This window comes from Amblyraja radiata, chromosome 14 (genome assembly GCF_010909765.2).
Source record: "Amblyraja radiata isolate CabotCenter1 chromosome 14, sAmbRad1.1.pri, whole genome shotgun sequence".
NCBI lineage: Eukaryota > Metazoa > Chordata > Chondrichthyes > Rajiformes > Rajidae > Amblyraja > Amblyraja radiata.
In genome coordinates this window covers 57,778,331-57,802,919 of record NC_045969.1, presented here as the reverse complement: position 1 = coordinate 57,802,919, position 24,589 = coordinate 57,778,331, and the positions used below count along the sequence as shown (strand labels likewise).

Here is a 24,589-nt window from a genome sequence, read left to right as displayed (position 1 = left end):
CGGGTGCAGCAACATCTATGGAGCGATGGAAATAGGCAACGTCTCGGGCCGAAACCCTTCTTCAGACCCTTCATTTGCAAGTGCAACCTTTTAGGAGAAATGGCATCACTGTATTTTTTTAAATCTGAATAGTAAAGGGCAAATGATTGTGATTACTTCAAGGTATGTTTTCATTAATTCCTATGCACACTACATTGCAAACGTAATAAATAATTGTTTTGTTTTAAATAGACACTTCAACATACCAACAAGTCGATATGAGGTATTATAATGATCTAATGAGCCTAATACCCCTGGAGAGTCTCTCTGTGCCTTTAATATTACACTGTGTGTTGGAACAGGTTTGTATCTGGATTTAGTAACATCATTGCACATTGTTAGCAAACCATGTCTATTGTCTCACTATTGTCTATTGTCTCACAATTGTCTATTGTCTCACAGAGAGTTGTGAGTCTGTGGAATTCTCTGCCTCGGAGGGTGGTAGAGGCAGGTTCTCTGGATGCTTTCAAGAGAGAGCTAGATAGGGCTCTTAAAAATAGCGGAGTCGGGATATAGGGAAAAGGCAGGAACGGGGTACTGATTGGGGATGATCAGCCATGATCACATTGAATGGCGGTGCTGGCTCGAAGGACCAAATGGCCTACTCCTGCACCTATTGTCTATTTTCTATTGTCTTTCTTTGATACCATACACAATTTAGGGTGGCACAATGGAACAGCTGGTGGAACTGATGCCTCACAGCGCTAGAGACCAGGGTTCAATCCTGTCCTCATGTGCTGTCTGTGTGGAGTTTGAACGTTCTTGCCGTGGCCAAGTGGGTTTCCTCTGGGTGCTCCGGTTTCCTCTCATGTGTCAAAGACGTGCAGGTTGATTGGCTTCTGTAAATTGCTCCTGGTGTGTCGACAGTGGAAGGGAAAGTGGGATTACATAGACCTAGTGAAAACAGGTCTCTGTTGGCTCATTGGTCCAAAGGGCCAGTTGCCATGCGGCATCTCTAAACTAAATAAATTTGAGTTGATGTTTCGCTATATGGTATTTATTTCATTAACGAGGTGTTCGGAGCTTTATCCTAAACTGATGATAATTTTGTAGGAATGGTTAGCCTAATTAAGCTTTTAATTATTTATATTTGGTTCTCAAGATTTAAAGAAAGGTTTTGTTGAAGGAAATGTGGGAGGAACGTTGCATTATTTTGTCACTGTGTTGCAAACACACAAAACTTTTAGTTGAGGTCCAAAATTATGTTGGTAATTTGTCTTGTGTGATGCATCATAGTTGCTTCCTTGACATTATGTTACTATATTTTAACTGTATTTTGTATCACTTTTTAAAAATTATTAAAATGTTTTAGTTGAATTTTTAACATTGTTACCTTTTTAAACTTTGTCAATTGCTTAATCTTTAATAGTATTTATATCTTTATGATAGTCAGAAACATTGAACATTTTCTTTGATTATTGAAAGTCGGCAATGCTGGTGGGATATCTCTGGCTGTCCTCAGTTTACAGAGGAGTTTTGCGGCCAATAATTTTTTTGTGGCCTTTCCTGAGTCCTAACTTCTGGGTCCATCTGATGCAACAAGATGGGCATTTCCATATTGTGGGAATGGCAAGAGAGGGCAACAGGTTCCACAAGAGAAATCTAGCATGTGGACTAATTTTTGTAGGTACTTTGGATGTTCCTTCTGTCCTCAGAAACTGCATTTTACAATAATAGAAAGGTCCTGACCCGAAATGTCACCTATACATATCAACATCCCCATAACTTCTTCATCCAACTAGCCAGGATGAATGGGCCCCAACCCAAGCAGTATCCCATCCATTTTCGCCAGAGATGCTACCTGACTCATTGAGTTACTCCGGCACTCTGTGAAATGCCACCTATCCATGTCCTCCACAGATGCTACCTAACCCGCTAAGTTACTCCAAGCTCTCTGCGAAACGTCACCTACCCATGTTCTGCAGAGATGTTGCCTGACCTGCTGAGTTACTCCAGCACTTTGTGTCTATCTTTAGCTATTTTAACAGGTGCACATAGAGATGAGAGTCTGGAGAAGGGTCCCGACCTGTATCGGCACCTATCCATGTCGTCCAGTGCCACTGAGTTACTCCAGCACTTTGTGTCTTTTTTTATAGCTGACCGAAGTTTTGTCTTGCCTCTAACAGAACAAATGACTTTGCCTTTATAATGCAAAATATTTCACCTTTTTAATGTTGGAATATAAATGATCGGCATAATTACCCTTATACCTAGAATTTGATGTGAATGAAGTAACTGTTGCTCTGAGAGAGTTTCCAAACACTTAATGAACGTTGATGACTGTGTTATGTGTAGGTTGTTGCAACGGAAGAAAATCTAACTCCTCCATGTGAAATTGTACCGAAACCAAGAAAAGATGGTCTGGAGCAGAGTCTGGTAGATCATTTAATATCGACTGTGCTTAGTCTCTCCATATCTGAAGCTGAGAAAAAGGTACCAAAATCTGCCAAATGCCAACATCTCAAAACAAAAAATGCTTGCTCCATAATTCACGTAATTTACTGTATTCTCATTTAAAGTGCCATGTAGTGCTAAAGTGTCATGCAGTGCTAACAAAACATATTCTAAAAGTCATAAACCCATACAGCATTGAAAGAGGTGATGCTGACCAAGATACCTTCCTGAGCTGTTGCTGTTTGCTTGCAGTTGTTCTGTATCCCTCTCCACCATTACAATCCACTGTGTCTTCTAAATGTTGTCATTGTGCCCATCTCTTGCACTTCTTCTGCCAGCTCATTCCTTATATGTACCAACCTCTTTGTAAGGTCTCCTTTAAATCCTACCTCTGTCACATAGAAACATAGAAAATAGATGCATGGATAGGTCATTCAGCCCTTCGAGCCAGCACCGCCAGTCAATATGATCATCGCTGATCATCCAAAATCCAAAATCAGTGCCCCATTCCTGCTTTCTCCCCTATTCCATTAGCCCGAGGAGCCACTGTATCTAACTCTCTCTTGAATACATCCAGTGAATTGGCCTCCACTGCCTTCTGTGGCAGAGAATTACACAGATTCACAACTCTCCGGGTCAAAACATTTCTCCTCATCTCAGTCCTCAATGGCCTACCCCATATTCTTAAACTGTGACCCCTGTTTCTGGACTCCCACAACATCAGGAACATTTTTCATGCATCTAGCCTGTCCAATCCCTCAAGAATTTTATATGTTTATATAAGATCCCCTCTCATCCTTCTAAAGCCCAGTTGATACATTCGTTCATCATATGTCAGTCCTGCCATCCTGGGAATTAACCTGGTGAACCTACACTGCACTCCCTCAATAGCAAGAATGTCCTTCCTCAAACTAGGCGACCAAAATTGCACACAATACTCCAGGTGCGGTCTCACCAAGGCCCTGTACAACTGCAGTACCTCCTTGCTCCTATACGCAAATCCTCTGGTTATGAAGGCCAACATGCAATTTACTTTCTTCACTACCTGCTGTACCTGCATGCTTACTTTCAATGACTGATGAACAAGGACCCCAGGTGTCAAGTCCCTTTTTCCTAATCTGATACCATTCAGATATTCGAAGGTAGACACAAAATGCTGGAGTAACTCAGCAGGACAGGCAGTCCAGGCCTCTTCAGTCTGATGGTACACAAAAAAGCTGGAGAAACTCAGCAGGTGCAGCAGCATCTATGGAGCGAAGGAAATAGGCAAAGTTTCTGGCCGAAACCCTTCTTCAGACCCGGCCCGAAACGTTGCCTATTTCCTTCGCTCCATAGATGCTGCTGCACCCGCTGAGTTTCTCCAGCTTTTTTGTGTACCTTCGATTTTCCAGCATCTGCAGTTCCTTCTTAACCAATTCTTCAGTCTGACGAAAGGTCTCGATCCGAAATATCACCATTCCTTCTCTCCAGAGATGTTGCCTGTCCCGCTGTGTCTACCTTCGATTTAAACCAGCATCTGCAGTTCTTTCCTACGCCTTTCAGATAATAATCGGCCTTCTTGGTCTTGCCACCAATGTGGATAACCTCACATTTATCCACATTATACTGCATCTGCCATGCATCTGCCCACTCACCCAACCTATTCAAGTCAACCTGCAGCCTCATAGCATCCTCCACGCAGCTCACACTGCCACCCAGCTTTGTGTCATTCGCAAACCTGGAGATACTACATTTAATTCCTTCGTCTAAATTGTTAATATATATTGTAAATAACTGGGGTTGCAGCACTGAGCCTTGCAGCACCCCATTAGTCACTGCCTACCATTCTGAAAAGGCCCCGTTAATTCTTACTTTTTGCTTCCTGTCTGCCAACCAGTTCTCTATCCATGTCAATACCCTACCCCCAATACCATGTGTTCTAATTTTGCACACTAATTTCTTGCGTGGGTCCTTGTCAAAGGCTTTTTGAAAGTCCAGATACACCACATCCACTGGCTCTCCCTTATCCATTCTACTTGTTATATCCTCAAAAAATTCTAGAAGATTAGTCAAGCATGATTTCCCCTTCATAAATCCATGCTGACTTTGACCGATCCCGTCACTGCTTTCCAAATGCGCTGCTGTAACATCTTTAATAATCGACTCAAGTATCTTCCCCACTACCGATGTCAGGCCAACTGGTTGATAATTCCCTGCTTTCTCTCTCCCTCCTTTCTTTAAAATTGGGGTTACATTAGCTAGCCTCCAGTCCACAGGAACTGATCCAGAGTCAAGAGAACATTGGAAAATGATCACCAATGCATCCACGATTTCTAGGGCCACCTCCTTGAGTACTCTGGGATGCAGACCATCAGGCCCTGGGGATTTATCTGCCTTCAGTCCCAACAGTTTACCCAACACCATTTCCTGACTAATGTGAATTTCCTTCAGTTCCTCCCTCCCACTAGATCCTTGGTCCACTAGTATTTCTGGGAGATTGTTTGTGTTTTTGTTAGTGAAGGAAGTCCAGAGTCAAATTATTTGTTTAACTTGTCTGCCATTTCCTTGATTTCCATTATTAATTCAGCTGTTTCTGACTGTAAGGGACCTACATTTGTCTTCATTAATCTGTTCCTCTTCACATATCTAAAGAAGCTTTTGCAGTCAGTTTTTATATTTCCCGCAAGTTTTCTTTCATGCTCTATTTTCCGCCTCTTAATTAATCCGTTCATCCTCCTCTGTTGAATTCTAAATTTCTCTCAGTTTGCTGCTTCCTCTGGCGAATTTATAGAAAGTAGGTGCGAGAGTAGACCACCAGGTCCGTCGAGCCCGCACCGCCATTCGCTCATGGCTGAACACTAAACAGACACACTTACCCACAAACAGTAGACACAAGACACAGAACACAAGACACTACCCTCCCCTTTATACCGCTATCACCCCTCTCCACCCCAAGAACCTCGTGATCTCCTGGGGGAGGCAAAAAAACGGATAAAAACCCAGGTCCAATTCGGGAAAAAAAATCCGGGAAATTCCTCTCAGACCCCAATCCAGGCGATCGACACTTGTCCAGGAGATCACTCAGGTCTTACTATACTAACCATACCTAGGTCCATATCCCTGCCCTCTCCCCGTAGCCCCTTATCCCCTTGGCAGCTAAAAAAACATCTATTTTAGTCTTAAATATATTTAACGTTTCTGCTTCCACTGCTCCCTGGGGCAGTGAATTCCATAAATTAACCACCCTCTGGGTGAAGAAGTTCTTCCTCATCTCAGTTTTAAAAGAGCCCCCCCTTATTCTGCAACTATGTCCCCTAGTTCTAGTATATGGCTCTTCCTTGGATTTAACACAATCCCTAATTTCCCTTGTTAGCCACGGTTGAGCCATGTTTTATTTTTAAGCCAGACAGGGATGAACAATTGTTTTAATTCTCCCATACGATCATTAAATCTTTGACATTGCAACACTTTAAGTCTCATTTGCCCATCTATCCTAGCCAATTCCCATCTCATGCCATCAAAGTCTCCTTTCTTTAAGTTCTGGACCCTTATTTCTGATTTAAACAGTGTATCTCTCCATCTTAATGCAGAATTCTACCATATTATGGTCACTGTTGCCCAAGGGGCTTTGCACAACAAGATTGCTAACTAATCCTTCCTCATTTCACAATACCCAGTCTAGGATGCCCTGCACTATAATTGGTTCTTCTACATATTGGCTTAGAAAACCATCTTGTATACATTCCAGGAAATCCTCCTCCTCAGCACTGTTACCGATTTGGTTGGCCCAATATATATGTAGATTAAAGTCACCCTTGATAACTGCTGTGCCTTTGCTACACGCGTCCCTAATTTCCTGTTTGATGCTATCTCCAAACCTTACTGCTATTTGGTGGTCTGTATACAACTCCAACAAGCATTTTCTGTCCTTGGCTATTTTGCAGTTCTACCCATACAGATTCTACAGCATCCAAGCAATGTCTCTCCTTACTATTGCATTCATCTCCTCTTTAACCAGCAATGTCACCCCACCTCCTCTTCCTTTCTGTCTATCCTTCCTGAATATTGAAAACCCAGCCTTGGTCACCCTGGAGCCATGTCTCCATAATCCCAACTATATCATGTCCGTTAACAACTAACTGCGCATTCAACTCTGTGTGCGCCGACGGACGAGAAGTCAAAGCAAAGAAGTTGAAGCCAAAGAACTGAATGGAAACGAGGCCGAAACGCCAAAAAACCGAAAGAGTACGAAGACGAAATGCCAAATAACCGAAAGGATGGGACGTCTAAACGCCAACTAACCAAAATGGCGTGCCGCCTAAAGCCAACTAACCGAAAAGCTGTGTCGCCTAAAAGCAAACTCACCGAATGGCCGCTCTGTCGAACGCCACCTACCCGAAAGGCGGCGTCGCCTACATGCCAACGAACCGAATGCCGCTCAACAGAAAAGTCCAATAACGGACATGACGTTGCCGGTGGGCGGGACTTGTCAGCGATTGGTCCAAACCCAGCGTCCATCACATCACTATGGAGGGATGAACATTGTCCCATACCTCCGCTCCACCCAACCCGCAGCCGGTGGCCGTTGGAGAGTGGGGGGCTGTCCCGAGGGATGCGCATCTTCGGCCGCTTTCAACTTGGTGCTTGGGTTCAGATTGCCCAGTCACCTATGGCTTGTGTGGGAAAAGGACCCCCATGCTCCCTTCTCTCCCCTCCTCTCTCTCTCCACTTTTTCTCCTCCTCTCTCTCACCCTTCTCTCCCACCCTTCTCTCTCACCCTTCTCTCTCTCTCTCCCCCTTCTCTCTCTCCCCTTCTCTCTCTCCTCCTCTCTCTCCTACTCTTCTCTCTCCTATTCTCTCTCCTCCTCTCTCTCCCCCCTCTCTCTACCTTCTCTCTCTCTCTCTCCCTCTCTCTCCCCTCTTCTCTCTCCTCTCTCTTCACTCTTCTCTCTTTTCTCCTCTCTCTCCCCTCTTCTCTCTCTCCTCTTCTCTCTCCTCCTCTCTCTTCATTCTCTCTCTCTCCCCTCTTCTCTCTCCTCCTCTCTCTTCCCCTTCTCTCTTTCTCTCCCGCTTCTCCCTCTCCCCTTCTCTCTCTTCGTTCTCTCCCCTCCTCTCTCTCCCTCTCCTCTCTCTCTCTCTCTCTCCCCCATCTCTCCCCTCCCCTCTCTCTCCCTTCTCTCTCTCCCCTTCTCTCTTTCTCTCCCCCTTCTCTCTCTCCCCCTCCTCTCTCCTCCGTCTCCACTGGTGCGAGCACCCGCCCACCCAGTCACTGACCGCGATGCACCGCTTCGTGCCGAGACCATTCTTCAGACCTGAAGACTGAGTCTGAAGAGTCCCGACCCGAAACGCCACCCATTCCTTCGCTCCAGAGATGCTGCCTGTTTTGTGCGTGGAGAGAGAGAGAGAAGGGGAGAGAGGAGAGAGAGGGGAGAGAGAGAGAGGAGAGGAAGACAGAGGAGAAGGGGAGAGAAAGAGAGAAGGGGGAGAGAGAGAATGGGGGAGAGAGATAGATGCGAGAGAGAGGGGGAGAGATAGGAGGGGAAGAGAGAGGAGGAGAGTGAGAAGGGGGAGAAAGAGAAGGGAGAGAGAGAGAGAGGCGGAGAGCGAAGGGAGAGAGAGGGGGAGAGGAGGGGAGAGAAGAGAGAGAGAAGAGGGGATAGAGAGAAGAGTGGAGAGAGAGAAGAATGGAGAGAGAAGAGTAGTGAGAGAAGGGGGAGAGGGAGAAGGGATAGAGAGAAGAGTGGAGAGATATAAGGGGAGAGAGAGGAGGAGAGAGAGAAGGGAGAGAGAGAGTGGGGGGAGGCAGGAGCGTGGGGAGACAGGAGCGTGGGGAGACAGGAGCGTGGGGAGAGATAAGAGGGTGGGGGTCATTTTCCCTCACAAGCCATAGGTGACTGGGCAATCTGAACCCAAGCACCAAGTTGTAAGCGGCCGAAGGTGCGCATCCCTCGGGACAGCCCCCACTCTTCCACGGCCACCCTCCGTGGGCTGTGGGTCGGGTGGAGCAGAGGTGTGGGATAATGTTCATCTCTTCACAATTATGTGATGGGCACGGGGGTCTGGACCAATCGCTGACAAGTCCCGGCCCCCGGCAACGTCATGTGCGTTATTGGACTTTTCTGTTGAGCGGCAGTTGGTCCGTTGGCCTGTAGGCGGCGCCGCCTTTCGGGTAGGTGGCGTTTCGACAGAGCGGCCATTCAGTGAATTTGCTTATAGGCGACGCAGCTTTTCGGTTAGTTGGCTTTTAGACGTCCCGTCCTTTCAGTTAGTTTGCATTTAGTTGTCCCATCCTTTCGGTTAGTAGGCGTTTCAGCTGCGTACTCTTTCGTTTTTTTGGCGTTTCTGCCTCGTTTCCATTCGGTTCTTTGCTTCGGCTTCTCGTCCGTCGGCACCACGTCCGGGTACCTTCAATTCATCCACCTTATTATGAATGCTCCACGTATTAAGGCACAAAACTCTCAGGTTTGTTTTAACAATCTTAGCCCTTATTGAAGTATTATGTAATGTGACCTTTTTTGATTTTTGCCATTGATCTCGCTGCCTTCCACTTTTTCTTTTCTCCCTTCTACCTTTTGCTTCTGCCCTAATTTTATAACCCTCTGTCTCCCTGCATTGGTTCACGTCCCCCTGCGATATTGGTCTAAACTCTTCCCAACAGCACCAGCAAACACTCCCCCGAGGACATTGGTTCCATTCCAGCCCAGTTTGTACTGGTCCCATCTCTCCCAGAACCAGTTCCAATGCCCCAGGAATATGAATCCTTCCCCTTGCACCATCTCTCAAGCCATATATTCGTCCAAAATATCCTGTCATTGCTACTCTTACTAGCACCTGGCACTGGTAGAAGTCCAGAGATTTTTCATCTTTGAGAGGTCCTACTTTTTAATTTATCCCCTAACCCTAACTTTGCTTTGTGGGACATATCCCGTTTTTTACCTCTGTCGTTGGTACCTACGTGCATCACAACAACTGCCAGTTCACCCTCTCCCTGCAGAATGCCCTGTAGCCGCACAGAGACATCCTTGATCCTTGGACCAAAGAGGTAACAGACTATCCTGAAGTATCTTTTGCGACTGCAGCAACAACTATCAATGTATAATGCCAATCTATGTTTTCAAGAGAGAGTTAGATATAGCTCTTAGGGCTATTGGAATGAAGGGATATGGGGAGAAAGCAGGAATGGAGTACTGATTTTGGATGATTAGCCATGATCATATTGAATGGCGGTGCTGGCTCGAAGGGCCGAATGGCCTCCTGTGCATTTTTTCTATGTTTTTCTGTTTCTAATTCCCCTTACAGTGGAATCCTCTATCACTACAGCTCTCCCACTCGTTTTCCTGCCCTCTGTGCAGCAGAGCCCTCCATGATGCCAATAACTTGGCTGCTGCTGCCTTTACCCTGAGAAGCCATTTCCCCCAACAGTATCCAAAAGGGTATATCTGTTTTGGAGGGAGATGGCCGCAGGGGACTCCTGCACTATCTGGCTTCTCTTGAGCTGTCTGGTGGTCACCCATTGCCTCTCTACTTGAGCACCCTTCACCATCCCAGGTGAAGACCGTCCGGTTTGTACTGGTCCCACCTCTCCTTCATCTGCGGTGTGACCAATGCACTAAACATGCTACCCACGACACCCTCAGCATCACGGATGCTCCAATATGTATCCGTGCGCAGCCCGATCACCGCCATGCGGCTCGCCAGGAGCTGCAGCTGGACACACTTCCCGCACACATAGTCGTCATGGACACTGGAAGCATCCGTGATTTCCCACATTGCACAGGAGAAGCATACCACAGAGCCGAGCAGTACTGCCATGACTTAACCCTTAATATAAGTTCAATTAAATCAAACTGGTTTCACTGGGGATTTATTTTACTCAACCGTGGGTCCTGTCTCTGCCTAGATCACTAAACTGTATAATGTAAAAAGGAAAGGAATTACACACATAAACCTATTTACCAATCAGCCAACCCCCCTTTGCGACGTAACCATTAAATTCAAATCAAAACCCAGTAGTCACTTTGCCTCAGCCTACCCGCCGAAGACCCCTGAGCCAAAGACTTACACTTCACCTCAACAAGGCAGCTCCCAACAGCTAGACCTACCCTTACATTTACTTACGCTTCAATGAATTGATCCTGATGTCACAAACAATTCCCTTGCTCGCTCGCTCCGAACAGCTGCCGCCCACTCTCCCCACAGCCGTGCCAAATGCTCAGGATGGCTCCTGCTGCTCACCTACGGACCTGACGTTAAATCCAATCCTCTCGCTCTCTACACAGCCAAGCCAAAGCATTGAACCTATGCCCTCTAGTTTTAGACTTCCCTACCATGGGAAACAAACTGTAATCATCCACCTTATCTATAATGGATAATGGATGGGATTTATATAGCGCCTTTCTAATACTCAAGGCGCTTTACATCGCATTATTCATTCACTCCTCAGTCACACTCGGTGGTGGTAAGCTACTTCTGTAGCCACAGCTGCCCTGGGGCAGACTGACGGAAGCGTGGCTGCCAATCTGCGCCTACGGCCCCTCCGACCACCACCAATCACTCACACACATTCACACACAGGCAAAGGTGGGTGAAGTGTCTTGCCCAAGGACACAATGACAGTATGCACTCCAAGCGGGATTCGAACCGGCTACCTTCCGGTTGCCAGCCGAACACTTAGCCCATTGTGCTATCTGCCGTCCCATCTATGACCCTCATGATTTTATAAACCTCTGTAAGGTCACCCCTCAGCCTCATTCACTGCAGGAAAAATCTATTCAATCCTAGCCTGTCCAATCTCTCCATTTGTTTCACACCTTCTAATCCTGGCAATGTCCTTGTGAAACTTTTCTGAACCGTGTCTGGCATAATCACATCCTTCCGACAGTACAGTCACCAGAACTGCTCACAATATTCCAGTGTGTAGGAAGGAACCGCAGATGCTGGATATACCGAAGATAGTCACAAAATGCTGGAGAACCCATTCCCTCTATACAGCATTGCTGCCTGTCCCACTGAGTTACTCCAACAATTTGTGTCTATCTTCACAATTTTCCAGTTGTGGTCCCATCTACGTCACCAAGTGGAGAAGCTGATAAAACAGACCTGGATCTGAACTTGAACCCAAAATGCCAGTCTGGAACACACATCAGAGCGGGGTCTTTTCTAGGAGGATATCTCATCCCTGGGTCCCTGGTCTAGAGAGGGTCTCGAGACCTGGTGCTGGAAGTGCCTCTATGGTCACAAAGGTGGTGATTCTTAGTCCATGCCTTACGTGCCATCGTCATAACTGGAGTTGTGATGAAAGCAAAGGCAATTTAAAACAATAGACTATGTTGACATTTATACCATAATAAATCTTGTAAAATGTTTTGAGTTGTGGTTGCTCGAAACGTTTGCTGAAAGCTCGCTTTCTTCGTCCTGCACGAATGTGTTAATCAGTGAACCTCTGTTCCACGTCTGTCACACCAGCACATCCCTAAATAAATAATTATTTTTAAAAAACTATTTATTAACATTCATATCTACTTAATGGGACCTGATCTAGAAGGAAAAAAACGAGTATTGAATACTTTGACGTTTTCCCCATTGAAACTTGTGCACAGAAAATTGTTAAAGAGCTCAAGAAGCCACAACACGTGCCGCAGAATGTACAGTCCACAGACCCGTCATCTGCCGAAAGAAAACAGGTAACCGTCTCACTTCTTTAATCATTTGAATGCTGATTTTTGTTCCTTACCTCAACTTCCTTGTGCGTTCCTTTTTACCTCTATTTATTATATTTGAAACAGTACCTGATAAAAAAGAGACTGTTAGGTGGAGTAATGTAGGGAGTGGAGCCTGGTGAGGTGGGTTGGGAGAGAGTAAACCCCTAACTGGTGGTAAGAGTGAGAGAGCATGAAATGGGACCGTCAATGACAAAGATCTGCGGCTGATATAACAGGGAAATCTTCATTCGTTCTCCAGTTTTAGAGTAGATGGATTTTTGTACTTAAATACAACAAGAAACAGAAATCAATGTTTGTCATTATTTCTTGTTATTTTGATGTACGCAGGATGAGGTGACTAATGAAGATAAGGATTTTCCGGCAGAGGAAGCCTCTGAGCTATCAATCCACGAGGAAGAAGACCAGGTGCTCCTCTCGTTCAAACTACAGTCAGAACAACAAATATCCCTCGAGTTTATGCTTCTCTTATTCTCTCATTTTATTTTAGTTTAGTCTATTATTATTGTCACCTGTACTGAAGTACAGTGAAAAGCTTTCTTTGTTGCTTGCTATCCAGTTAGAGAAAATACTATACGAGATGACAATCACACTGTCCACAGTGTGCAGAGACAGGATAAAGGGTATAGTGTTTAAGTTAAAGTCCAATGAAGTCAGATTAAAGAAAGTTCGAAGGACTCCAATGAGGTAAATGGGAGGTCAGGACCGCTCTCTAGTCAGTGATGGGATAGTTCAGATGCTGATATCAGCTGTGAAGAAACTGTCCCTGAATCTGAAGACATGTATTTTTACACTTCTGTGCGTCTTGCCTGATGGGAGAAGGAAGAAGAGGGAGTGACCAGGGTGAGACTGGTTTGTCTTCTGTGAATAGAATTTGATTTCCAATCAACATTTAGCAGATGTTGTGTACCAGACTTTAGGCCTCAAGTTTACAAAAGGATCAGTACAAATTCAGTGTTACATAGAAACATAGAAAACAGGTGCAGGAGGAGGACATTCGGTCCATCGAGCCAGCACCGCCATTCATTGTGATCATGGCTGATCGTCCCCAATCAATAACCCGTGCCTGCCTTCTCCCCATATCCCTTGATTCCACCAGCCCCTAGAGCTCTATCTAACTTTCTCTTAAATCCATCCAGTGGCAGGGAATTCCACAAATTCACAACTCTCTGGGTGAAAACGGTTTTTCTCACCTCAGTCTTAAATGACTTCCCCTTTATCCTAAGAATGTTGTCATAATAATATAGGGAACATAGAGCAATGGCAGGTGGGTGGGTGGAGCACTGTGACTTCCCACCACTACTTTCTAGAAAGACACAGTACTGAAAGAAATCTATGGGTTCGGCAGCTTCGGGGGAGGGAAATGAACAAATAACATTTTGGGTCAGGACTTTTAATCAAACAATCTTTTAGAATTTCCGATGTGATTTCAGAAGGGTTTTACTCGTTAATTTCAATTGATAATCTGCCTATTCATGTGTTTCTGGTATTTGTTTAATCTGTTCATAATCCAAACATGTATAACTTTTGCTCTAATCTTCAAATGGTAAGTAAATATTTTAATCCTTAAAATACTGATATGTGGAACTACTTTCCATGAATAGATTTTTTAAAACATTTAATTTGATGGGCGATATAATGTTTTTTTTAATTAATATTATTATACAGAGCATAACTGAGGAGATGAGCAATTCTGAACAAATCCAAGAATATGTAAAGGTGAAACAGCCCCTCCTTCTTAATCTCCATGACACTATGACACAGCGGACACACCATCTGAAGGTACCTAGGCTTCTTTATGTGGGTATGCTGTTTGCGTTCTCAATAGTTCCATAAGGCTGAGAATTATCCTGGATAAACTAGTCTCTCTTTAGTTCTTCAAAGTGATTTCACAACTGTTGACTGGATGTAATGTCCTACTGTAACGCTCCAATGGAGCCTGCAGGCCACTTACTGTAAGCACGATTTCTTGAGACTGCTTCTTGAGAACCCCTTGATTTCTTGTATTGTCAGAGGTTTACTGCAAATTCACCACAGTAATATCTGGATTCCAAAGTTTAGTTTAGTTTAGTTCAGAGATAAAGCATGGAAACAGACCATTTGGCCCACAGAGTCCGCACCGACTAATCCCCACACGATTATATAATCCTACACACACGAGGGACAATTTACAATTGTACCAAGCCAATTAGCCTACAAACCTGTTCATCTTTATTGTGTTAAATTGCAAAAATAGGTTGCCAAAACTAGAGTGTATTCTTCAGAATTGGTTGCTTATGGGGAAGTCATAGAGTAGACAGAAGTAAACTTTCTTCTAATGGGAGAATCCAGATCCAATAAACATTGTATAAAAATTAGAGCCAGGCCCTTTCAAGGCTGTAGTTAGAAAGTACTTTAAGTCCCAAAGTTGTTTGAAATCTGGAACTTCCTTTTGTAAACTGCAGTTGACACAAGCTCATATGTTAATTTTCAACCTGAGATGGGTAGATTTTGTTTAAACTACATTTATTGAGGAATATCGGGAAAAGACAAGTTTGTGGAAGTACATCACATAATACCAGTGCTTTTTATGTAGTAGTATGTGTCAGTACAGCGTATCGGCACCTCTAATATGTTAAACATCTTTATTTTTTTTCCCAGACAGGTGACACATACTGGCACCTTTATTTCTGCAAAGAAAGCACTGCACAATACTGTGATGTGTATTTTAATCCTTATAATGGCCAAATGGACTATTCCACCTCCTGTTTCTTTTCCTTCTCCCCTTCCTCGTTAAAAATTGTGGAGATAAAACACTTTTATAAGAAATTAACCATTTGCATCTTGCTGCTGTTGCAGGTAATTCAGGGCTTTGACCCTGCCAAAGTTGAGCAGGAAATGATGAAAGCGTTACCAGTGGCGACGTCCCTTAATTTTACTCCTCCTTCTCCTGAACATGAAGATAAACGATTGGCCAATATTCAAGACCTTATGTACCATTGTACCAGTGGTAAGATGTGACAACATGGTTCACTCTTTCCATTATTTCAGTCAGGTTATTACTTAATTTGTTTATGTCTATTTACATAATGTAAATGTTGTTGCCCATTCTAAGTTGCCACAAGTGAGTGATAGAATATGGGGAAAATAGTAGGAAAGTTGATGAGTATATGGGGAGAGTGAAAATGTGATACAGTTGGAAACAGGTCCATCGGCCCAACTTGCCCACACCGACCAACAATGTCCGAGTTACACTAGTCCCACTTGCCTGCGCTTGGTCTATAACCCTCCAAACCTGTCCTATCCATGCACCTGTCCAACTGTTTCTTAAACAATGGGATAGACCCAGCCTCAACTACAGTGCCCTCCATATTGTTTGTGACAAAGACCCATCATATATTTATTTGCCTCTGTACTCCACAATTTGAGATTTGTAATAGGAAAAATCACATGTGGTTATAGTGCACATTGTCAGATTTTAATAAAGGTCATTTGTATGCATTTTGGTTTCACCATGTAGAATTTACAGCAGTGTTTATACATAGTACCCCCATTTCAGGGACACAGCAATGTCATGTAAATGAAAGTAGTCATGTTGTATATCCTTTTGTATTTAGTATTTTGTTGCATATCCTTTGCATGCAATGACTGCTTGAAGACTGCGATTCATGGACTTCACCAGTTGCTGGGTGTCTTCTCTGGTGATGCTCTGCCAGGCCTGTATTGCAGCTTATGCTTGTTTTGGGGGCTAGTCCCCTTCAGTTTTCTCTTCAGCATATAAAAGGCATGCTCAATTGGGTTCAGATCGGGCGATTGACTTGGCCACTCAAGAATTGATAATTTTTTAGCTTTGAAAAACTCCTTTGTTGCTTTAGAAGTATGTGTGGGATCATTGTCTTGCTGTAGAATGAACCGCCGATCAATGAGTTTTGAGGCATTGTTTGAACTTGAGAAAATAGGATCTGTCTATACACTTCAGAATTCATTATGCTACTACCATCAGCAGTTGTATCATCAAGGTATGGTGAGCCAGTACCTTCAGCAACCATACATGCCCAGGCCATAACACCCCCACCACCATGTTTCACAGATGAGGTGGTATGCTTTGGATCTTGGGCAGTTCCTTCTCTTCTCCATACTTTGCTCTTGCCATCACTCTGATATAAGTTAATCTTCGTCTCATCTGTCCACAAGACCTTTTTCCAGAACTGTGGTTGCTCTTTTAAGTGCTTCTTGGCAAACTGTAACCCGGCCATCTTATTTTTGTGGCTAACCAGTGGTTTGCATCTTGCAGTGTACCTCTGTATTTCTGTTCATGGAATCTTCTGCGGACAGTGGTCATTGACAAATCCACACCTGACTCCTGAAGAGTGTTTCTGATCTGTCGGACAGGTGTTTGGGGATTTTGCTTTATTATAGAGAGATTTCTTCTGTCACCAGCTGTGGAGGTCTTCCTTGGCCTGCCAGTCCCTTTGCGATTAGACCAAACAGTTGATTTTGGTAAGCCTGAGGTTTGGCTGATGTCTCTAACAGTTTTTTCTTGTTTCTCAGTCTCATAATGCTTCTGACTTTCTTTGGCACAACTTTGGTCCTCATGTTGATAAAGAGCAATAAAGGTTTCCAAAGGTGATGGAAAGACTAGAGGAAAGACTAGGTGCTGAGAGCTCTCTTTACCTGTATTAAGGAGGAATTTAAACACACCTGAGCAATTACAAACACCTGTGAAGCCATGTGTCCCAAACATTATGGTGCCCTGAAATGGGGGGACTATTTATAAACACAGCTCTAATTTCTACATATTGAAACCAAAATGTATAAAAATATCCTTTAATTAAAATCTGACAATGTGCACTTTAACCACATGTGATTTTTTTTCTATTACAAATCTCAAATTGTGGAGTACAGAGGCAAATAAATAAATGATGGGTCTTTGTCCCAAACATTATGGAGGGTTTCTGTACCTCCTCTGGCAGCTTGTTCCATACACCCACCACCGTCTGTATGAAAAAGTTACCCCTCGGATTCCTATTAAATCTTTTCCCCTTCACCTTGAACCGATGTCCTCTGGTCCTCGATTCCCCTACTCTGGGTAAAAGACTGTGCATCTACCCGATCTATTCCTCTCATGATTTTGTATACCTCTATAAGATCTCCCCTCATCCTCCCATGCTCCATGCAATAGAGACCCAGCCTACACAACCTCTCCCTGTAACTCACACCCTCTAGTCCTGGCAACATCCTCGTAAATCTTTTCTGAACCCTTTCAAGCTTGACAATATCTTTCCTATAACATAGTGCCTTGAACTGAACACAATACTCTAAATGCGGTCTCACCAACATCTTATACAGCTGCAACATGACCTCCCAACTTCTATACTCAATACTCTGACTGATGAAGGCCAAATGCCAAAAGCCTTTTTGACCACCCTATCTACCTGCGACTCGACCTTCAAGGAACCATGCACCTGTACTCCTAGATCCCTCTGCTCTACAACACTACCCAGAGGTCTACCATTTACTGTGTAGGTCCTGCCCTTGTTCGATGTCCCAAAATGCAACACCTCACACTTCTCTGTATTAAATTCCATCAACCATTCCTCCGCCCAACTAGCCAATCGATCCAGATCCCGCTGCAATCGTTCACAACCATCTTCACCATCTGCAAAACCACTAACTTTTGTGTCATCAGCAAACTTGCTAATCTTGCCCTGTATGTTCTCTTCCAAATCATTGATGTAAATGACAAACATTAACGGGCCCAGCACCGAACACTGAGGCACACCACTAGCCACAGGCCTCCAGTCTGAGAAGCAACCTTCCACCATCACCCTCTGCTTCCTTCCATGAAGCCAATTTGCTATCCATTCAGCCATCTCTCCTTGGATCCCATGAGATCTAATCTTCCAGAGCAGCCTACCCTGCGGCACCTTGTCAAACATCTTACTGAAGTCCATGTACACAACATCTACAGCTCTGCCTTCATCAACCTTTTTGCCCACGTCATCAAAACAATCAATTAGATTTGTGAAACACGACCTCCCACGTGTAAAACCATGCTTACTGTCCCTAATCAGCCCTTGCCCATCCAAATGCCTGGACATCCTATCCCTCAGAATACTCTCTAGTAACTTACCAACTACAGATGTTAAGATCACCGGCCTATAGTTCCCAGCATTTTCCCTGCAGCCCTTCTTAAAAAGAGGCACAACATTTGCCACCCTCCAATCCTTTAAAAAAATCCCACTTGACCGATGTTCCTTTCCCCTCAAATATCCTACTCCAGTCAACTTAAGCGAGACCTTCATTCATAACCTCAAAGTTGACCTTACCCATGTTGAGCATTTTAACACATGGACTCTGTGATATCTTGTGCTAAGACACAAAGCATGAGTTGACACGCTGGTGACCGGATATCGACTGCACAGTGAACTGTGGTTTATTCATGATCATTAACAATCCTCCGACACAAAGGTGGTGCTATTATTACTCCTCCCACCTTAATGAAAAGGTTATCGCCTTGTTGACATTTTTTTTCATACAAGTGTATGGCTTATAGCAACAAACAGCATATAATTCAAACGATGTCACCATGAACACACTTTCACCTTCTAATATGTGTAATGGTTTGTTTCATACCTTCTTAAAATAAAATCACATCCCAAATTTTAAAAATAAATTGGATAGTTATATGGACGGGAAAGGAATGGAGGGTTATGGTCTGAGCGCAGGTATATGGGACTAGGGGAGAATACGTGTTCGGCACGGACTAGAAGGGTCGAGATGGCCTGTTTCCGTGCTGTAATTGTTATATGGTTATATGGTTAAATTGATATCATGTTATCGATCAGTGTAATAATCATAACTCACTAGTCATGAGAATATAACAAAATGGTATGAATTTTTTACAATCTTGTCTGATAGTTTACTTGTATATAACCTGAATATAATGAGGGCATCATGCATATTTCAAGATCTGGATGATTATTTTTGTAAGCTTTGATCTGCCTGTCCCGCTCCAGGTTTAAACAGAGCGCTGTCAGTTTAACGTGTGGGAATTTAAACAAAGAGCTGTCGGCTACAGTGCTATGGGCTCTAAATATAGCGCTACAGGCTGGAGCGTTATGGGCTTTAAACATAGCGCTATGGCCGCAGCGTTATGGGTCACAGACTGTTCAGGAAAATTCTCGTTTAACAATGAATCTTTGGAATTTTCTTTCTCAGTGGAAGTTGAACCTTTGCTTATTTTTCAAGCAGTGGTAGAATTCTGGATACGACTAGTGGTGAAAAGTTACCAGTGGGATTGCAGTTACATTGGGATTGGCCTTGATTTTAAGGAAGGGTGGGTAGGCTCAAGGGGGAGAGAGGGAGGGCTGGAGAGAGGGAGGGGTGGAGAGAGAGAGAGAGGATGGAGAGGGGAGGGAGAAGGAGGGAGGGAGAGAGGGAGAAGGAGAGAGGGATGGAGGGAATAAGTGAGGGAGGGAGAAAAAAGGAAGGAGAGAGGGAGGGTGGGAGGGAAAGAAGCAGGGAGGGAGAGAGAGAGGGTGAGAGTGGGAGGGAGGGAGGGAGGGATGGTGAGAGGGAGGGAGAGAGGGGGAGGGGAGGGAGAAAGAGGGAGGGAGAGAGAGGGAGAAGGCGGGAGAGAGGAAGGAGGGAAAGAGAGGGAGCGAAGGAGGGAGAGCAAAGGAGGCTTCCGAAATGGCTTCTACATCATCATCTGGTGCTAAAAGCAGGAAGCAGCCGTTCAAACAGCAGTATACAAAGTGATGGCAATGAATGCACTGTCAAGTAAGGTGCGTAGAAGACATGTCAATTGGTAACAAAGTTATGCATTCTTGTACTCTTACATGGGTATTTCCGCACATAACTATAACATCATTTTCAGCAAAATGGCACAGCGTAAAAATACTGATTTCCTCAGCAAAATACTGATTTTCAGGTACTAGAATACTGAAATGCTCTGACAAAACTTGGCAGTTCCGGGTATCAGACACAAATTCCTCTGGAAATCCGTAGGACGCAAATAATTCTCGCAAAATGTCTATCGTTTTGCTGGATGTCGTTTTGTTCATCGGAAACACCTCTATCCACATGGAGTGACTATCAATCACAATGAACAATTGTTGTCCATCTAACTCTGCAAAGTCAATGTGCTGGACCACTTTCTGTTTACAGGTATTAATGCCACCTGCTGGATGTTCAGGTTCCTAAAGCTTTGAGTTACCTTTCCTGTTCGGCAGGAAGTTGTCATAAACCAGGAAGCCCAGCCCAGGGAGAGTACCGCATGGTGTAGACTGTAATTCCTGTGCGTAATTTACTGCCATCCCACCGCACCAGTTTGTTAGACGCATTGTCTTTTCACTATACTGGACTCGCTGAATGTCCCTATCCAGCTATCTAGCAAGTTAAATTTAACTTGCTAGATAGCTGGATAGGGACATTCAGCGAGTCCAGTATAGTGAAAAGACAGCACCACAACAAGCTGTACTACAGGGTGGCTCACATCATCACATTGTCCGTCCACACCTCAACGCCATGGCAACAAGCAACCAAGACAACGCTTCACAGAATGAAGTCAAGTCTCTCAGCGTTCGTTCTTACTGCTCTGCAGCCAGTTCCCGTGCCAGCATGGCCGCCCTTAAAGCACGGGCTAAAGCAAAAGCAGCTGAAGCCAGAGCAGCATTCGCTCAGAGAGAGATAGATATGAAGGTCGACGCTGCGTGGATTCAGGCGACCTTAGAGGCCTTGCAGCAAGAAAAAGAGATGGAAGCAGCCATTGCAGAGGCCGACACCATAGAAGCAGGTTTATTAGCAGAACAAGGGTCACGTAATAGACCACCGAGCCCCGTTCGCCCTCAAAACCAGCACGAGCGTACTCTGGACTACGTCATAGAGCAAGCCAGCATAAAGTCAAGCCAACATGTTACTGATTATGATATCGAGAGTGGTAGCATAGTATTTTGTCCATTGCCGCCCGTTCACCAGACCAAATCTAATCTGGCCAGTTCATTTCATAGGCATCACAATCCCAGTAATGTGCAAGGAAACGTGGAGCCTAAATTGGAGGATAGAAAGCCAATGGCAACCTTTCCGCACAGCGGCTTTATCAACCCTCCTCAAGCCACCAACGATATCAATCCCACCACCATGGACCTCGCCAGATACCTTGCCCGCAGCCAGCTCGTTACAACAGGGTTGACGGCCTTTAACGACAAGCCTGAGAATTACTGGGCTTGGAGATCCTCCTTCCAAAACGCCATAGCAGGCCTGGGCCTTTCACCCAGAGAGGAGCTAGATCTTTTGGTAAAATGGCTTGGAAAAGAATCCTCGGAGCAGGCAACAAGAATTAAGGCTGTCAACATGAGGAATCCAACAGCAGGTTTGAAGATGGCTTGGCAGAGGCTCGAAGAAACTTATGGTTCACCCGAGTCTATTGAGCATGCCCTCTTTACCAAGCTTGAGAACTTTCCCAGGATCACCATCAAAGAGCCATACAAGCTACGTGAGCTCGGGGACCTTCTGTCAGAAATCGAAGCGGCAAAGGTTGATGGGTATCTACCTGGGTTGTCTTACCTTGATACCTCCAGGGGAGTTGCACCGATTGTTGAGATGCTTCCTTATAACATCCAGGAAAAGTGGTCTGAATTTGGATCCAATTATAAACGCCGCCACCGCATCTCTTTCCCCCCATTTAAAGTGTTTGGCGACTTTATCCGGGCGGAGGCAAAAACCAGAATGGATCCCAGCTTCAATCTTTGCCTCTCTCGTCCAGCAATCGTCCAGAGGGATAACATAGAGAGACATGGTAAAACTCTCGTCTCCGTCCACAGGACACAAGCATCTCCAACAACTCCTGAGACACAGAAATCCAGTGACCCATCGAAGCTGTGTCCCATTGATGCCAAGATTCATCCATTAAAGAAGTGCAGAGCCTTCAGAGAAAAGAGCCTGGAAGACCGCAAACACTTCCTTAAGGAACATTCCATTTGTTTCCGCTGCTGCTCCTCCACAAGTCATTTCGCCAAGAACTGTACAGCAGAAGTGAAATGTACCGAGTGCGACAGCGACAGACACCTCTCTGCTCTACATCCAGGCCCAGCCCCTTGGAAGTCCGAGCCATCTCCCCCCGCATCTGAGCATGGCGGGGAGGAAGAGGTAGCAGTAAACCAGGAGATCACCTCCACATGCACAGAGGTGTGCGGTGATGGGGTCAGCGCGAGAGCATCCGCTAAGATATGTCTCATCTCAGCCTATCCAGAAGGACGTCGTCAAGAGGCACGCAGGATGTACGCCATTTTAGATGAACAGAGCAACCGCTCTCTTGCAACATCTGAGTTTTTCAATATCTTTGGGGTTAAAGGCAATCTTAAGCCATATTCACTGCGGACATGTGCCGGGCTCAAGCAGACTGCAGGTAGAACAGCCTGCGGCTACGTGGTCGAGTCTGTGGATGAGAAGACATTGCTCCCTCTTCCTCCACTCCCAGAATGCAATCAAGTGCCTAATAACCGTGCCGAGATCCCCACTCCCAACGCTGCGCGTCACCACAGCCATCTCAGATGCATTGCCAACGTGATTCCTCCACTGGACCCAAACGCCAAAATACTGCTCCTATTGGGAAGAGATATTCTGCAGGTGCATAAAGTGAGGAAACTAATTAATGGTCCCAACAATGCCCCGTACGCCCAGAAGCTGGATCTGGGATGGGTAGTTGTTGGCGATGTAGGTCTTGGTGGAGCACATAGACCTACCCAAGTGGAGGGACGCGCTCCAGGATCTACAAATGCTACAGATTCCACGGCCCTACACCACATTCTCAAAGTTGAGCATGCTACAACAGGGGCTTTATCTGTTCTCGGACGCATCAGGCAAGGCATCAGGCAAGCCAAGATACGCAGTTGCCTATCTGAGGGTCATCACCGAAGACGGAATAACGGAGGGGGGTTTCATCTTTGGCAAAGCAAAGCTGGCAACCCAGCCAGAGCTCACTATTCCAAGACTATGACCTGTACTTGGCTGTCAAAATCGCAGAGACGATTGCGAAGGAGATGGACGACATCATCTACCACACGGACAGCAAAGTAGTACTGGGGTACATCTGTAACCGGTCAAGGCGGTTTACACATACGTCCACAGCGGTATCCAACGCATCCATCAGTTTTCGTCATCTCATCAGTGGAGGTTCGTTCCCACGGATGACATCCCAGCTGACCCCGGATCACGGTCCGTCCCAGAAGCTCTACATCCGCCCAATCACCGAAGTGGTTCTCCTCCTGTCTCCCGAGGACTCTGAGGGTTAAATGGGAAATTTGCATGGGGTCTGGGAGACCCCAGGCGGGGAGTGTGCTGGACCACTTTCTGTTTACAGGTATTAATGCCACCTGCTGGATGTTCAGGTTCCTACAGCTTTGAGTTACCTTTCCTGTTAGGCAGGAAGTTGTCATAAACCAGGAAGCCCAGCCCAGGGAGAGTACCGCATGGTGTAGACTGTAATTCCTGTGCGTAATTTACTGCCATCCCACCGCATCAGTTTGTTAGACGCATTGTCTTTTCACTATACTGGACTCGCTGAATGTCCCTATCCAGCTATCTAGCAAGTTAAACAGTTGAATACAGTAAAGAATCAACGACATCTCGTGTCTACGGGTCTTTATTGGATTAATTGTTTAACTTGCTAGATAGCTGGATAGGGACATTCAGCGAGTCCAGTATAGTCAACGTGTAATCTTTGCCACACTCTAGCCAGCCATTTCCATGGTTGTAGAGGTACAGTTGGTGGATTCTTTCCAACTGCTTGACATGTGCTACATTCTTTCACCGTTTGTTCTATGTATTTATCTAGATCAGGCCACCACAGATAGCTTCTAGCAAGACTCTGTGTTAGACACATTCCCAAATGCTGATCATGAAGATCTCCTAGCAATTTTACTCCGTATCTTTCAGGGATTACAACCCTCGCTCCCCACATGACACACCCTTGGTCTACTGAGAGTTCATTCCTACGTACAAAGAATGGTTTCAGTTCTTCCTCTGAATCTGGCAATTTGTTTGGCCATCCATTTGGAACATACTCCTGCACTCTTAACAAAAGTCTGTCAGTGCTAGTAGCCTTCTGAATGTCCCCTGAAGTGATAGGTAACTCATCTACATGAGACAAATAAAACAAGTCCTCTTTGTTTGGGATCACCTCCGATTCCAAAGGTAATCTAGACATGGCATCAGCATTGCTGTGCTCTGCTGACTTACGACAGTGAATATCATACTGGTATGCAGACAATATCAATGCCCATCTTTGCATTCTGGCTGCTGCCAGAGTTGGTATGTGTGCTTTTGTATTAAGATCACTGTCAACGGCTGGTGATCTGTCTCGATTACAAAGCTTCTACCATACAAGTATTTGTGAAACCTCCTAACGCCAAAAATCAATGAAACCTCTCGCACTATTTGTGCATAATTTCTCTCACTGGCACTGAGTGTTCTAG

General features: G+C 45.0%; 1 protein-coding gene across 1 annotated transcript in view; it reads left to right on the top strand.

Moving 5' to 3' along the window:
• Positions 1-24,589, top strand: part of spag17 (sperm associated antigen 17) — a 224,565-nt gene that overhangs the window by 35,748 nt on the left and 164,228 nt on the right. The window contains exons 12-17 of the mRNA XM_033033446.1: positions 232-341; positions 2,335-2,472; positions 12,012-12,095; positions 12,462-12,539; positions 13,800-13,913; positions 14,970-15,120. Of these exons, the coding sequence (XP_032889337.1) occupies positions 232-341; positions 2,335-2,472; positions 12,012-12,095; positions 12,462-12,539; positions 13,800-13,913; positions 14,970-15,120 (675 nt within the window). The remainder of the gene's footprint in view (positions 1-231; positions 342-2,334; positions 2,473-12,011; positions 12,096-12,461; positions 12,540-13,799; positions 13,914-14,969; positions 15,121-24,589) is intronic.